This window comes from Ornithorhynchus anatinus, chromosome 4, assembly GCF_004115215.2.
Source record: "Ornithorhynchus anatinus isolate Pmale09 chromosome 4, mOrnAna1.pri.v4, whole genome shotgun sequence".
NCBI lineage: Eukaryota > Metazoa > Chordata > Mammalia > Monotremata > Ornithorhynchidae > Ornithorhynchus > Ornithorhynchus anatinus.
Window position 1 is genome coordinate 31968882 of NC_041731.1, and position 13697 is coordinate 31982578.

Here is a 13697-nt window from a genome sequence, read left to right on the forward strand (position 1 = left end):
GTCCTGAGGTTGTCAGCCTGTGCATACGTGCGTGTGTGTGTGTCCGTGTGTCTGGGTCTTATACTCTCCCACGCCTCCTCCCCCAATCCTGCCCTCTTCTCCCTGCGTTTGTCCTTCGGACTGCCGGCAGGATCCGCGTTGAGGGAAATCCCTGGCAGAGGTGGCGCAGGTATCCCGGCTGCCTGGGGCACCTTTGTGCTATTCCCTGGAAATCCTTGTCGATGCATGTCACCTCCTTGCACTGAATGTTGTGTACCCGTGGAGGAGTATGGAGCTGGGTTGTCAGTCTGTGGCCTTGCCTTAGTGGTGGTTACGTATCCCGTCACGTCCGGATGTCTTTACCTCACTGCAGTTACGGTGTTAGTCCGTGTCAGGACATGCCCTTGCCAAATGGTTGAAATTATTTGTATGTGTGTGTCTCTGTGTGTGTGTGTCTTTATCTTTGCCTTGTGGTGTGTCCCAGGCTGATCTAGATCTCACGTTAGCTGGTGTTTTCTTGAGCAGTTGGGGATTGTGTTACTGTGTTAGTCAGTGTCAGGACATGCCCTTGCCTTATTGAATTGGTTGAATTATTAGTGTGTGTGCCTCTATGTATGTATGTGTGTGCGTGTGTGTGTCTTTATCTTTGCCTCGTGGCATGTCCCAACCTGATCTAGATCACACATTAGCTGGTGTTTCCGCGAGCATTTGGGGATTGCGTGTTGTGTCGGTTGGAGCGTGTCCTTTCTGTGGGTCATACTGACAGGCCCCTGGAGGGAGAGAGGTGGCTTCGGAGCTAAGGGAGCCTGGTGTCGTAAGTTTGCTGGGCCTTAGCTGGGTCACCCCCGGAAGTGAAGCGGCGGGGAGCCGGCAGGTCAGAAATAAAGGGCAATGGTACAGCAAAGAGGTAAGTGGAGAATTCCTGGTGTCCAGACCCCAGCAGGCCCCCGAGGGACCCCAAACCCTGACCTCAGGTCTCAGCCATTCAAGGCTCCTGAAAGCAGATACTCCCAGCACCTGCATGGGGTTCTCTGCCCTTCCCTCCTGGGATGGAGGTAATGTCACCCAAACTGGGAAGGATCCTTCTCTCGCCCCCCGACCCCTTCCTGGTAGCGTCCATCCAAGGATCCTCAGGTTGCCAAGGAAACGGATGCCTGAGCACCTCCCCATGTCTGGCTTCTCTCTCCAGGGCCACCCAGAGAAAGGGAAAGCTGTGGGGAAGGGGTTCTGAGCAGGGAGGCAGAGTCCTCCCAGTGCCAGCCTTTGCACCATCAGATCAAAGGGGCAGCTTGCGAGGTCAAAGGGATGGTTGGTGAGGGCAAGGAGTGAGGTGGACCGGGCCCTGACGTTAACCCTTCCACCCCTTTCTCCGTTGCTTGCTACCCACTTGACTGGTCCCTGCCACGCTGCACCTCAGACTGGGGAGCTCAGGGTGCAAGTCTGGAGACCCGACCCCATTCTTAGAACAGGTCCATACTTAGAGCGGGGAGCAGGCTGGTGCCGTAGGACTGCTGCCCTTATTAGGAGTCGTCTTGGGGAGTGAAACCCAACCCCCGTTCCCCTCACCCCCACCCACTCATATTCCTTAATTTAAGCCCAAGGAGCCTCAGCCAGGCCCCAGCGAATGAGGCCCCGGCTATCCCGAGTCTGCTCCGGGCTCCTGGCTGCAGGGAGGGGGAGTTTGAGGGGAAGGAAGGGGAGAAGGGGAGGAAGACGAGGACGCATCCCAGGACCCAGTGATCTTAGCTGCTTAGAAGTCTCCGGTGAGGGAGAGGGTGGGGATCGTCGGCCCCCAGGCTTCTGCTATTGGGACACTGAAGGCGGGTCCCTCAGAGATGGAGAACTTGGATCCCCGGCTCTTCTGGGCTTCTTTCCCCTTCCCAGAACTGTCCTCTGGCAAGGCCAGGCTCAACTCTCCTCTCCCCGCTCTGGTCAGTGGGATGTGCTCACTGTTCAGTCCCTTGAGAACTCCGCGCAGGTGAAGCCTGGAGTCTCCAGGGAGAGGGAGTCGTTGTTGATCACTCCAGGAGAGCTAGAACGTCAGCAGGGTCCATGGAGAGAGAACGGGAGGAGGCAACTGGCCCCAGAGAGGGGAAACAGTGAGTTGTTCGATTGAGTCCCAGGACACTCCACTCCCCCTCCCGACCCCCACGATCCCTGCCCTGGAAGCATCAAGCTCCACTTTCTCCATAGGAACCACTGGGTGTGGGGAGGGGCTGAAACACACAACTTCCCCAGGAGACACTTCAGAGCGAAATTGGAACCCAGCATATTGGAGTCAATAATTCAGGGTGAATGAATTAATCATGGGGGTGAATGTGGGCGGGGGTGTGGTGGAACGGGATGGATATTTTACTCCAGAAGGAGAGAGTCTGGGCCATCTTTTCTTCTGAAGGGGTGTGATTCCCTAGGGCCCCCTCACCCAAGTCTTTTGCCTTTCAGAGTGAAGGATTCCGCTGGCCCGATCTCAGCAGGATGGCAGGTATGTGATGTGGGGGCATGAGGAAGGTGGGAGGAAAGAAGAGAGATCACCAAACATTGGCTTTCCAGCCTCTGGCCCTGGCTCCCCTTCTCTCTTCTTCTTAGGCCCCCTCTCTTCCTACCCTCTAGACTGTAAACTCCTGAATGGCAAGGACTGTGTCTACTGACTCTGTTGCACTTTACTCTCCCAAGTGCTTAGTACAGTGCTCTGCACCCAGCAGGCACTCAATAAATACCATTGACTGATTCCCAGTTCCTCTGCCTCTTTGCAGCTTTCTCCTCTGAGCCCATATCCCTCCTGTGTTTGGTTTGATCCTGGTGCCCCTGGCTCCCTCTCCTTGAGGAGAAATTTCCTTCCCCTGTACTGTTCTGCTGGAGGCCAGGGGTCGCCAAGGAAATGCCAGCCAGTTCTCTGGCACTGATCTGATTTCCCTGTCCTGAGTGTCACCTTTCTTGGGTTGCCAGTGTGAGTCCATGAGGAGCTAGAGTCAATCTGCAGCCTTGATAAAAATGGTCCAGGAACCTGGACCATAGGGTAGAATATTAATTTCTCTGACTTCGATTCATCTGGATATTATCCTCTCCTTCTTTATGTAAAATAAAATAAAATTCATTGATTTGTCCAACCTGCTGTAATTATATTCAACCTCCAATATTCAGGACAGAAAACTTGGGAAGCACAGAACTGAATTTGAAATATATCCACTTACTCTCCTCCTGAATTGGGAGATACACACACCTACGTGCTGTCTTGCACACATTCATTCATTCGATAGTATTTATTGAGTGCTTATTATGTGCAGAGCACTGTACTAAGCGCTTGGAATGTACAAATCGGTAACAGATGCACACACACACACACACACACACAAACAGAGCTATACAGACTGACACAAACACAAGAAAGGATTGGGCATTCATGGTGGGAAATCTCAGACTTGGTCTGGGAGCCCCATAGGGGACAGGGACTGTGTTCAGCCTGATTATTCTCTGTCAAGCAACCAGTGATATTTGTTAAGCACTTTCTATGCGCCAGGCATTGCACTTAAACTCTTGGGAAAGTACAATAAAACAGAATTTAGCAGACACATTCCCCATTCGTATTCACCCTAGTGCTTAGTACCGGGCCTGGCATATAGAAAGTGCCTAACAAATACCTTTACAAAATAATAAAAAAAGAGGGCAGTGGGCACCCTTTAGTTCAGAAGTAGCTGACTGAAGTGAGAGGTGTTATATGGTATTTTCTGAAGCACTTAGTACAGTGATCTGCACACAGTAAGTGCTCAATTCATAAGATTTACTGACTGACTGAATGACTGGAGGGCACTGCCCCCTGGGTACTGAAAGCAACCCATCCCCATTAGCAAGGGTGGGAAAAACCCACCTGCCCCCAGATCAGTCTGGGACACTGAAGGCCCACCTTAGATCCCTGCTGGAGGTTCCCATCTTCCCCTTGGGCCTCATTTCTGGCTTTTCTTCCATCACCTCCTCCTCCTCCTCCTCCTCCTCCTTCTCCTCCTCTGAGGGTCTCCTTCCTGAGAAGGTCCTCGACTCCAGGGGCCATCTGCTACGAGGTGCGATTTAATTTTAGAAGCTGTAATCAGGAGACCCCTCCTACGTCTCCAGAAAGCTTGCCCACATGTTCCTCTCCCTCCCCTAGATTTTATTTTTAGAGGCCACTAGGTCCCATAGTCCTGTGTCTGGAAATTCAGGGCCAGGCCAAGCTCTGCTAGGTCAGGGGGTGGGGGTGGGGGGCAGCTCTCTCCCGGTTTCCTGGAGCTCTGCCCAGTGGCCACAACTGGGGCTATTCAAAGGGGATGCCAGGTTGGCACTGCCCCAGGCTTGGCATTGATTCTCTGTCATTACTGGGCTTCATCCTAAGACCTGTAGCTCTTAAAGAGGCAGGAGCTGTTTGGACCCTTAGCAGATCAAATGCAGCCATTTTGGGACCTTTTCTCCCCCCCTTGATTGTATGTTAAATCACCATTTCCCCCCCTGAGAATCTTCCATTGCAGTGTCAATTTTCATAGCCTGGGTTGATAGAAACAGAACAATCAATCCCTTCCCCTCATGTTCAAGAGACCGCTGCCCGCCCCAACTTCAAAGTCCTTCTGAAATCACAACTCCTCCAGGGGGCCTTCCCTGTTCAGTCATTCAATCATATTTATTGAGTTCTTACTGCGTGCAGAGCATTGTACTAAGTACTCGGGAGAGTACAATATAACAATAAACAGACACATTCCCTGCCCACAGTGAGCTTGCTGTCTGGTCAGTGGGAGGGTCAAACCCTGGGGAGGCTCCCCTGAAACGGGAAGGAGATGAGACCCTTCATTCATCTCACCACCCCAGCAAGGCAGAGGCTGTTCCCCTGACCTTCCAACTGGATCCCATGGAAGCGATTTTTGAGGATCAGGGAGAGTTTGTCACAGCTTCTTGGGACCTGGAGAGTTGCCTTTCTAGGATTCCATGATCCTCAGCCTCCGGGGCTGGCACTGTGTTGGATCAGCGCTTAGAACAGTGATTGGCACATAATAAGCACTTAACAAATACCATAATTTTAACTGTTCTGAGTTGGGGGTGATGAGGATTTGAACGCGTTGTCCAGGCGCTGCTCCAACCTTCCTGTTAGGTCTCCCCAGCTCAAGGGAAGTCTCTGCCAGGGAGACCACAGAGAACACTGTGGCAGTCAAGGGCCTGTGGTTCAGGCCTCCTCCACAGCCCCCTCCCCCCGCCCCCAGCAACCGTTTCCATGGTAACGTGTGTTGCACTCCTACGGCCAACTCCCCAGTCCCGCCCGCTGGCCCTGTGGCCTAGGCCCAGCACAGACAGCAAGATGCAGTGAGTGGGAGAGGAGGAGGGGTGGGGGGCCGATCCACGGAACAACCAGGCCGACGGAAACATGGGAGGCTCGTGCTCTTTCTTCGTCAAGTCCAACGAAGATGATGAAATGGCTAAAGGTACCCCAAGCCCTCCCCCGCACCGGCTCAGTTGAAATCCCCAGCCCCCCGGGGTCATCCCTGCACCGATCCCTCTTCCCAGGCCCCATGGATCTAACCCACTGTCTCCTTCTCCCCCAGAAAAACTGAAGAAAAGCAAGATCATCTTCGTGGTGGGTAAGTGGGGGACGAGGGGTGGCATGTGGAGGGGACGAGGGGTGGCTTGTGGGATCTTGGGGGTGCCCTCGGTCTCCTTCTTGGCTGTTTCTGGAAGGTCTCAGGTCTGACCGATTTCTCTCAGACCCCTTTCCTTCCCTCCCCTCCGCACCCCTCACTGCCCAGGCCCCTGGCATGGGACAGGAGTCATGTATCCAATATTTATTAAGTACTTACTTGTGCGAAGCACCGAACTAAGCCCTGGGAAAGACCACCCGGGTGAGAATTAGATGTCGCCGCCAGCCCATGAGAGGCTCACAATCTAAGTGTAAAATGGGGAAGGGGCACCGGCGACTGACATGTAAATAAGAAGAGGTGACGCAATAAACACAAAACACATAAACACATAAAGACAAGAGCAAATTCAAAAAATAAAAAAACACAAAGAAGCAGTAGAATGCGGTGGCTAGAGGAGCAGCTTGGGGCTCCTCACGATTCAGCGTCCAACAGTCTCAGCCGCCCTAACTGCCACAGCATCAGCAGCTGCCCCGGCCTGCAGGACTGCAGGATAGTTGCAACTAGGTAGTTAGTTGAGATATTTAAGTGCTTCCTGTTTATCAGGCACTGATCTAAACACTGGGGTGAATACCAGATAAATAGTTCGGTGATGGCCCCAGGCCCATGGTGGCTTATAACCTAGGTGGGGAAAGAAAAACATATAATAATAATAATAATCATGATATTTGGTAAGTGATTACTATGTGTCAAGCACTGTTCTAAGCTCTGAGATAGATACAATTTTATCAGGTCAGTCCCGTGTCCTAAATGGGGTTCACAGTCTAAGTAGGAGGGGACAGGACTTAATCCTCATATTACAGATAAGGTAACTGAGGTTCAGAGAAGTGAAGTGACTTGCCTGAAGTCAAATGGCAGGCAAGTGGCAGAGCCAGAATTAGAACTCAGGTCCGTTGACTCCTAGCTGCAGGATCTTTCCACTAGACCATGCTGCTTCCCATGTAGGAAAAAAAAAACCCTTACCTGCATTAGAGGGTGTTTACAAATCCAGGAAATAAAGGATGAAGAGTAAAATAGATAGATGAACATGACCAGGTGGAAGCAGTACTAAGGTTCCTTACTCTTTGCTTCCAAATTGCCACTGCTTCCTATTCTAACCCTCCTTGACCAAGAGAGAGCCTCTCCCCATCAACCTTCCGACTGCTGCCACTCCGAGTTCAGAGATCCAGTCCTTTGTGTCTATGAGCCATGATCCTGAACTTTGGTGGTAGAAGGGTGGGATGGAGAGAGGAGGGAGAATGGCCAAAAGTAGGGAGCATTTGCAGAGTCAGAAGAATGACATCAGAGAAGTAGCGTGGCCTAGAGGATGGACCGTGGGCCTGGGAGTCAGAAGGACCTGGGTTCTAAGCTCAGCTCTGATGCTTGTCTGCAATTTAACCTTTGGGAAGTTACTTCACTTTTCTGTGTCTCAGTTACCTCATCTGTAAAATGGGGATAAAGACTGTGAGCCCCACATGGAACAGGAACTGTGTCCAACCTGATTAACTTATATCTATCCCAGGGCTTCGAACAGTGCTTGGCACATAGTAAGTGCCATAAGTACCATAATAATAATAATTATTATTATTATTATCTATCCTGGTGCCCTGTACTGAGCCCTGGGGTAGATTCAGGATAATCAGTTCAGACATAGTCCCTGTCCTACATGGGACTCACAGTCTAAGTAGGAGGGAGAAGAGGTATTGCATTCCCCTATTACTGACAAGGAAACTGAGGTACAGAAACATTAAGTAACTCGTTCAAGGTCACACTGCAGACAAGTGGCAGAGTCGAAATTAGAGCCCTAGGCCTCTGATTCTCAGCCCCACACTCTTTGCACTAGACCATGCTTCTTCAAGTCCATTTTGAAGCCACAGGGCTTCATTTGCAGTGAGAAGGTTTGAGGTTATTCATTCAATAGTATTTATTGAGTGCTTACTATGTGCAGAGCACTGTACTAAGCCCTTGGAATGTACAAGTCGGCAACAGAGTTAGAACTCTGCAGTGAAGCAGCGTGGCTCACTGGAAAGAGCACGGGCTTTGGAGTCAGAGGTCATGGGTTCGAACCCCAGCTCTGCCACTTGCCAGCTGTGTGACTTTGGGCAAGTCACTTAACTTCTCGGTGCCTCAGTTCCCTCATCTGTAAAATGGGGATTAAGACTGTGAGCCCCACGTGGGACAACCTGATTCCCCTGTGTCTACCCCAGCGCTTAGAACAGTGCTCGGCACATAGTAAGCGCTTAACAAATACCAATATTATTATTATTATTATTATTATTATTAACTTGGCCAAACGACTCGGGAAAACACTAGGGCTGGCTATTAAGGGATCCTGTGGAAGCATCTTCCTTGGGAGACTTCATGGCTAGAATCAACTCCAATCTGCCTGGAATAATTTAAGTGACGCTTATCCGGAGGCGGGGTCATGGACTTAGTTGGCCTTTTGAGATTCCTCTAAAAACTGGAAAATTCCATTGTTCTCTGCCATCAGGGGTAGAAGTGTGCTTCTAGGATATGGGGAGCTGGTCTCCAGGTATCATGTCACGAAGTAGAGAGCTGGATAAAATGACCTCCCTGAGGTCCAAGGCCCCCTCCTGAACACAGGAGCAGGTGGGTTCACTGGAATATGTTGTGTTAGGTTCTTGGAACCTGCATGGCCTATTGGGTAGAACAAGGACCTGGGAGTCAGAAGGACCTGGGTTCTAATGCTGGCTCCGCCACTTGTCTTCTGTGTGACTTGAGCAAGTCACTTCACTTCTCTGGGCCCCAGTTGCCTCATCTGTAAAATGGGAATTGAGAGTGTGAGCCCCATGAGGGCAGGGACTCTGTCCAACCCAATTTGCTTGTACCCTCCCCAGGGCTTAGTACAGTGCCTGGCACATAATAAGCGCTTAATCAATACCATCACCATCATTAGTAGTAGTAATAGTAATAATAATAATACTATTAAAAAAGCCCCATCTGCAGCTATCCAGGACCGGACCCGGACTCTGTTTCCGGCAGCTGTGGTTGGATGTCTAGAGTGGGACTGCTGATTCAAGTCTCTCTCAGGTGGGCCCGGCTCGGGCAAAGGGACACAATGTGAGAAGATCGTGGAGAAGTACGGCTACACCCACCTGTCCACCGGAGACCTCCTGAGGGACGAGGTCAACTCAGGCTCGGAGAGGGGCAAGAAACTGTCGGCCATCATGGAGAAAGGAGAGCTGGTGCCCCTGGTGAGCTGGGAGGCAAAACCGTGGGGAGGAGGTCGGTGGGACCAGCGGCTGTTGCAAACACCTAATGAGGGAGAGAGGAGCAAGAACCCAAGCTCTTCCGTCTCCCCAGCATGTCAGGCAGAGCCTCAACTAAGTGTGTCTCAAGCTCAGGAAAGGGAAAAGCAGTGTGACCTAGTGAAAAGAACATAGACCTGAGAGTCAGAGGACCTGGATTCTAATCCATGCTGTGCCATGTTTTGGGGGATTTTTTAATGGTATTTGTTAAGTCCTTTCTATGTGCCAGACTTTGCTCTAAGTGCTGGGGTATATACAGAGTAATCAGGTTGGACCCACTCCCTGCCCCACATGAGGCTCATGGTCTTAATCCCCATTTTATAGATGAAGGAACTGAGGCCCAGGGAAATGAAGTGACTTGCCCCAGGTTACACAACAGACAAGTGACAGAGTTGGGATTAGAGCTAATTGCTTGCTGGGTGACCTTGGGGCAAGTTACTTAACATCTCTGTGCCTCAGCTTCCTCAACTGAAAAACAGGGATTCAATCCTACTCCCTCCTATTTAGAGTGTGAGCTCTGAATGGCCTGTGCTTTATCCACTATGCTATGCTGCTTCTCCTGGATTTATTTATGCTAATGAAAGCAAAAGATAGGGCAGGCCAGTGATCCTAGAAATGTGATTTTCTCAGTGAAATAAGACAGCCGGAGACAGTCTACCTTTTTGAAAAAAATGGCAGTTGTTAAGTGTTTATTGTGTGCTAACACTGCTAAGTGCTGGGGTAGATTCCAGATGATCAGATTCGATCCAGTGCCTATCCCATAGGTCACTCACAAATCTAAGGAAAGAAGAACAGGTGTTTTATCTCCATTTGACATATGAGGAAACGGGCACAGAGAAGTTAAGGACTTTCCCAAGGTCACCATACTCTGCCAATGGTGGAGCCGGAACTAGAACTCAGGTCTCCTGACTCCCAGTCCCGTGCTCTTTCCACGCTGCCTCCCCTTTCTGCTTTCCTTCTTCCTCACCCATTCTCACTTCCACAGGTTTCCTGTTCTTACCCTGTTCTGGCCAGGACTAGCAGACTCCTTTCCTAAACTAGGGGGCGGTGAGCTCCCGTTTGCCTCTGGAAATATTCCTAGGAGAGATTGGGCAGAGCTGGCATGGAGAAATCACGCCACACAGAGCTGCACTCAGTCACAGCCAAGCCAAACTCAGGACTGAGAGTCCAAGCTCACTCCTAGGAAAAAGGGGGAAGTACTGTGCCTGCTCAGGACATCCCAGCCTCAACACTTGAGAAGCAGCATGGCATCTCTAGCCACTGCACAACCTCTATCCTCACCAACCTGAAATCCCTCTAACTGACCATAGTCTCCTCATCTGCCTTCTCTCCCACACACCTCCTCTCCGCAAATCTGTGCTGTTCCCCCACAGAAACCTCCGATCTTTTGACTCTATCCAATATTCTGAAATCATTTAATAATAATAATAATAATAATGTTGGTATTTATTAAGCGCTTACTATGTGCAGAGCACTGTTCTAAGCGCTGGGGTAGATACAGGGTAATCAGGTTGTCCCACATAGGGCTCACAGTCTTCAACCCCATTTTACAGATGAGGGAACTGAGGCACAGGGAAGTTAAGTGACTTGCCCACAGTCATATAGCTGACAAGTGGCAGAGCCAAGATTCGAACCCATGACCTCTGACTCCCAAGCCTGGGCTCTTTCCACTGAGCCACGCTGCTTACCTTCCCTTGATGACCAAACTGATGCTCTCAAAACCACCCTCTCTACAGAACTCAATTCACTCTCTCCCCTATCCCTTTGTGGGTCTCATACCACTTACCCACAGCCCTGGATCAACTCCACAGTCCAACTCCTTCGCTTCTGTGCACGAACAGCGGAGCGATGTTGGCAGAAATCTAGGTATCAGGTCAACTTTGTCCACTTCAAGTTGATCCTTGAGTGCTTTAACTTTGCCTCTCCTCTGCTTGGCAAAATTATCTCTCCATTCTTATTGTCTCCCATGCCCATTGCCTGAGATGTTCAACCTCTCCTCAAAGGCCCTGTCCCCCCGTCCCCCCAATCCCTTGCCCCTAATGACCTGACCACCTACTTTATTGAGAAAATTGATCTCCCTGAAATCTCCCCTGCCCCTTTTCAGTCCCTCCCCTCTCCTGTCCCTTGTTCAACTCTCACATCTTTCCCAGCAGTATCTCTAGGGGAGATCTCCTGCCTTCTCTCAAAATCCACCCCCTCCACCTGTGTATCTGACCCTGTCCCTTTGCATCTTATCAAAACTCTTGCCCCCTCCCTTCCTCCCTCCCTAACTGCCATTTTCAACTGTTTGGTCTCCGATGGCTTCTTTCCCACTGCTTTCAAACATGCCCATGTCTCATCTATCCTAAAAAATAATAATAATTATGATACTTGTTAAGCGCTTACTATGTGCTAAGCACTGTTCTAAACGCTGGGGTAGATACAGGGTAATCAGGTTGTTCCACGTGGGGCTCACATTTTTAAACTCCATTTTACAGAGGATATGTACTGAGGCACAGAGAAGTTGTGACTTGCCCTAGGTCACACAGCAGACAAGCGGCATGAGCGGGATTAGAACCCACGACCTCTGACTCCCAAGCCCATGCTCTTTTCACTAAGCCATGCTGCTCACTCCAATTATACTCCCGTCTCCCTCCCACAATTCCTCTTCAAACTCCTTGAGTGAGTTATCTACACCTGCTGTCTCAAGTTCCTCTCTCCCAGTTCTCTCCCTGATCCCCTCCAATCTGGCTTCTGTCCCCTTCACTCCAAAGAAACTGCTTTCTCAAAGGTCACAATGACTTCTTTTTTGCCAAATCCAACAGCCTCTACTTCATCCTAATTGTCCTTGACTTCTCAACTGCCTTTGACACTGTCGACTAACCCCTTCTCCAACCTCAGCTTCACTGACACTGTCCTCTCCTGGTTCTCCCCCTAATCTCTCTGGCTGCGGATTCTCAGGCTCGCGGGCTCCTCCTCTGTTTCCCACTCCCTAACTATGGGTGTCCCTCAAGGTTCAGTTCTGTTTCCCCTTTTATTCTCCATCTACACCCACTCCCTTGGAGAACTCCTTCGTTCACTTGGCTTCAATTACCACTTCTATGTGGACGATATCCAAATCTCCTTCTCCAGCTTCCCTCTCAGTAGCCTCTCATTTCCTCCTGCCTTCAAGGCATCTCTACTTGGATGTCCCACCGTCACCACAAACTAAACATGTCTAAAACAGAACTCCTTATCTTCCTACCCAGGCTCTGTCCTTCCCCTCACTTTCCCATCACTGTGGACGGCACCACCATCCTTCCTGTCTCACAAGCCCATAACCTTGGTGTTATCCTTGACTGTCTCTCATTCAACCCACATATTCAATCCATCACTAAATTCTATCAGTTCGACCTTCACAACGTCGCTAAAATCCACCCTTTCCATTCCATCCAAATGGCTACCATGTTAATCCAAGCACTTATCCTATTCCGCCTTGATTACTGTACCAGCCTCCTTGTTGACTTCTCAACCTCTTGTCTCTCCCCATTCCAATCCATACTTAACTCTGCTGCCTGGATTACTTTATCTACAGAAATGTTCAGGCCATGTTTCCCAACTCCTCAAGAATCTCCAGTAACCACCCACCTCCACAGCAAACAGAAACTCTTACCATCGGCTTTAAAGCACTCAGTCACCTTGTTCCATCCTCACTACTCTCCTACTACATCTCAGCCCTCTCACTTTGCTCCTCTAATGGCAATCTACTCACTGTACCTCAATCGTGTCTATCTCGCTGCCAACCTTTCACCCATGCCCTGCCTCTGGCCTGGAATGCCCTCCCTCTTCATATGTGACAGGCAATTACTCTTCCCCCGCTTCAAAGCCTTATTGAAGGCATAGCCTCCAAGAGGCCTTCCCTTTCTAGGCCCTCCTTTCCTCTTCTCCCACTCCTTTCTGTGCTGCCTTGACTTTCTCCCTTTATTCATCCCCCATCCCAGCCCCACAGGATTTAGGAACATATCTGTATTTTATTTATTTACATTAATGTCTGTCTCCCTCTCTAGACTGTAGGCTAGTTGTGGACAGGAAAAGTGTCTCTTATATTGTTATGTTGCACTCTCCCAAGTGTTTAGTACAGTGGTCTGCATAGAGTAAGCTCTCAGGAAATAGGATTAACTGACTAACTAGTGGATAGAGCTCAAGCCTGACAGTCAAAAAGACCTGGGTTTTAATCCTAGCTCCTCCACTTGTCTGCTGTATGACCTTAAGCAAGTCACTTAACTTTTCTGTGCCTCAGTTACCTGAGAAGCAGCATGGCCTAGTGGAAAGAGCGTGGGCCTGGGAGTCTTGGTTCTAGTCCTGGCTCTGCCACTGGTCTGGTATGTGACCTTGGGCAAGTTACTATACTTCACTCTGCCTCAGTTCCCTTATCTGCTAAATGAAGGTTAAGACTATGAGCCCTATATGCGACAGGACTGTGTCCAACCAGATCATCTTGTATCTAACCCAGCACTTAATACAGTGCCTGGCACATAGTAAGTGCTTAACAAATACCACAATTATTATTATTATTGTTATTACACTTGCAGGCAGGCAAATGGGCCAACTTCTCAATGGGTGATCAGGGACAGAGTGGTTGGGGGAGCTTTTAGCGAGCCGCTAGAGAGCCGGGGGGAGGGCCTAGCAAGGAATCAGAGAGTTACCTGGCTATAAAGATCCAATTTGGGATTTTTTTCTCCCTGCTTAGGGGCTCGGGTCCTGCTGGTGACCTGGGGAGTGAGGCTGGAACTCGAACCCAAACAACTGGGGTTCAAAATGGTTCCCATCGCCCCACAGCTGGAACCCCAGGGTCGCCCTGATT

The 13697-nt window shown here is 50.1% G+C and overlaps 1 protein-coding gene across 5 annotated transcripts in view; it reads left to right on the plus strand.

Annotated features, from left to right (window-relative positions):
* Nucleotides 1-13697, plus strand: part of AK1 (adenylate kinase 1) — a 44137-nt gene that overhangs the window by 19875 nt on the left and 10565 nt on the right. For 3 of the 5 annotated variants that reach the window (XM_029063813.1, XM_029063814.1, XM_029063816.2), the window contains 3 exons: nt 2422-2461; nt 5538-5573; nt 8658-8821. In XM_029063813.1, coding sequence (XP_028919646.1) covers nt 2422-2461; nt 5538-5573; nt 8658-8821 — 240 coding nt within the window. Of the gene's footprint in view, nt 1-758; nt 887-2421; nt 2462-5215; nt 5418-5537; nt 5574-8657; nt 8822-13697 lie in introns of those variants that run through there. The other 2 variants (XM_029063818.1, XM_029063815.1) reach the window with 2 other exon arrangements.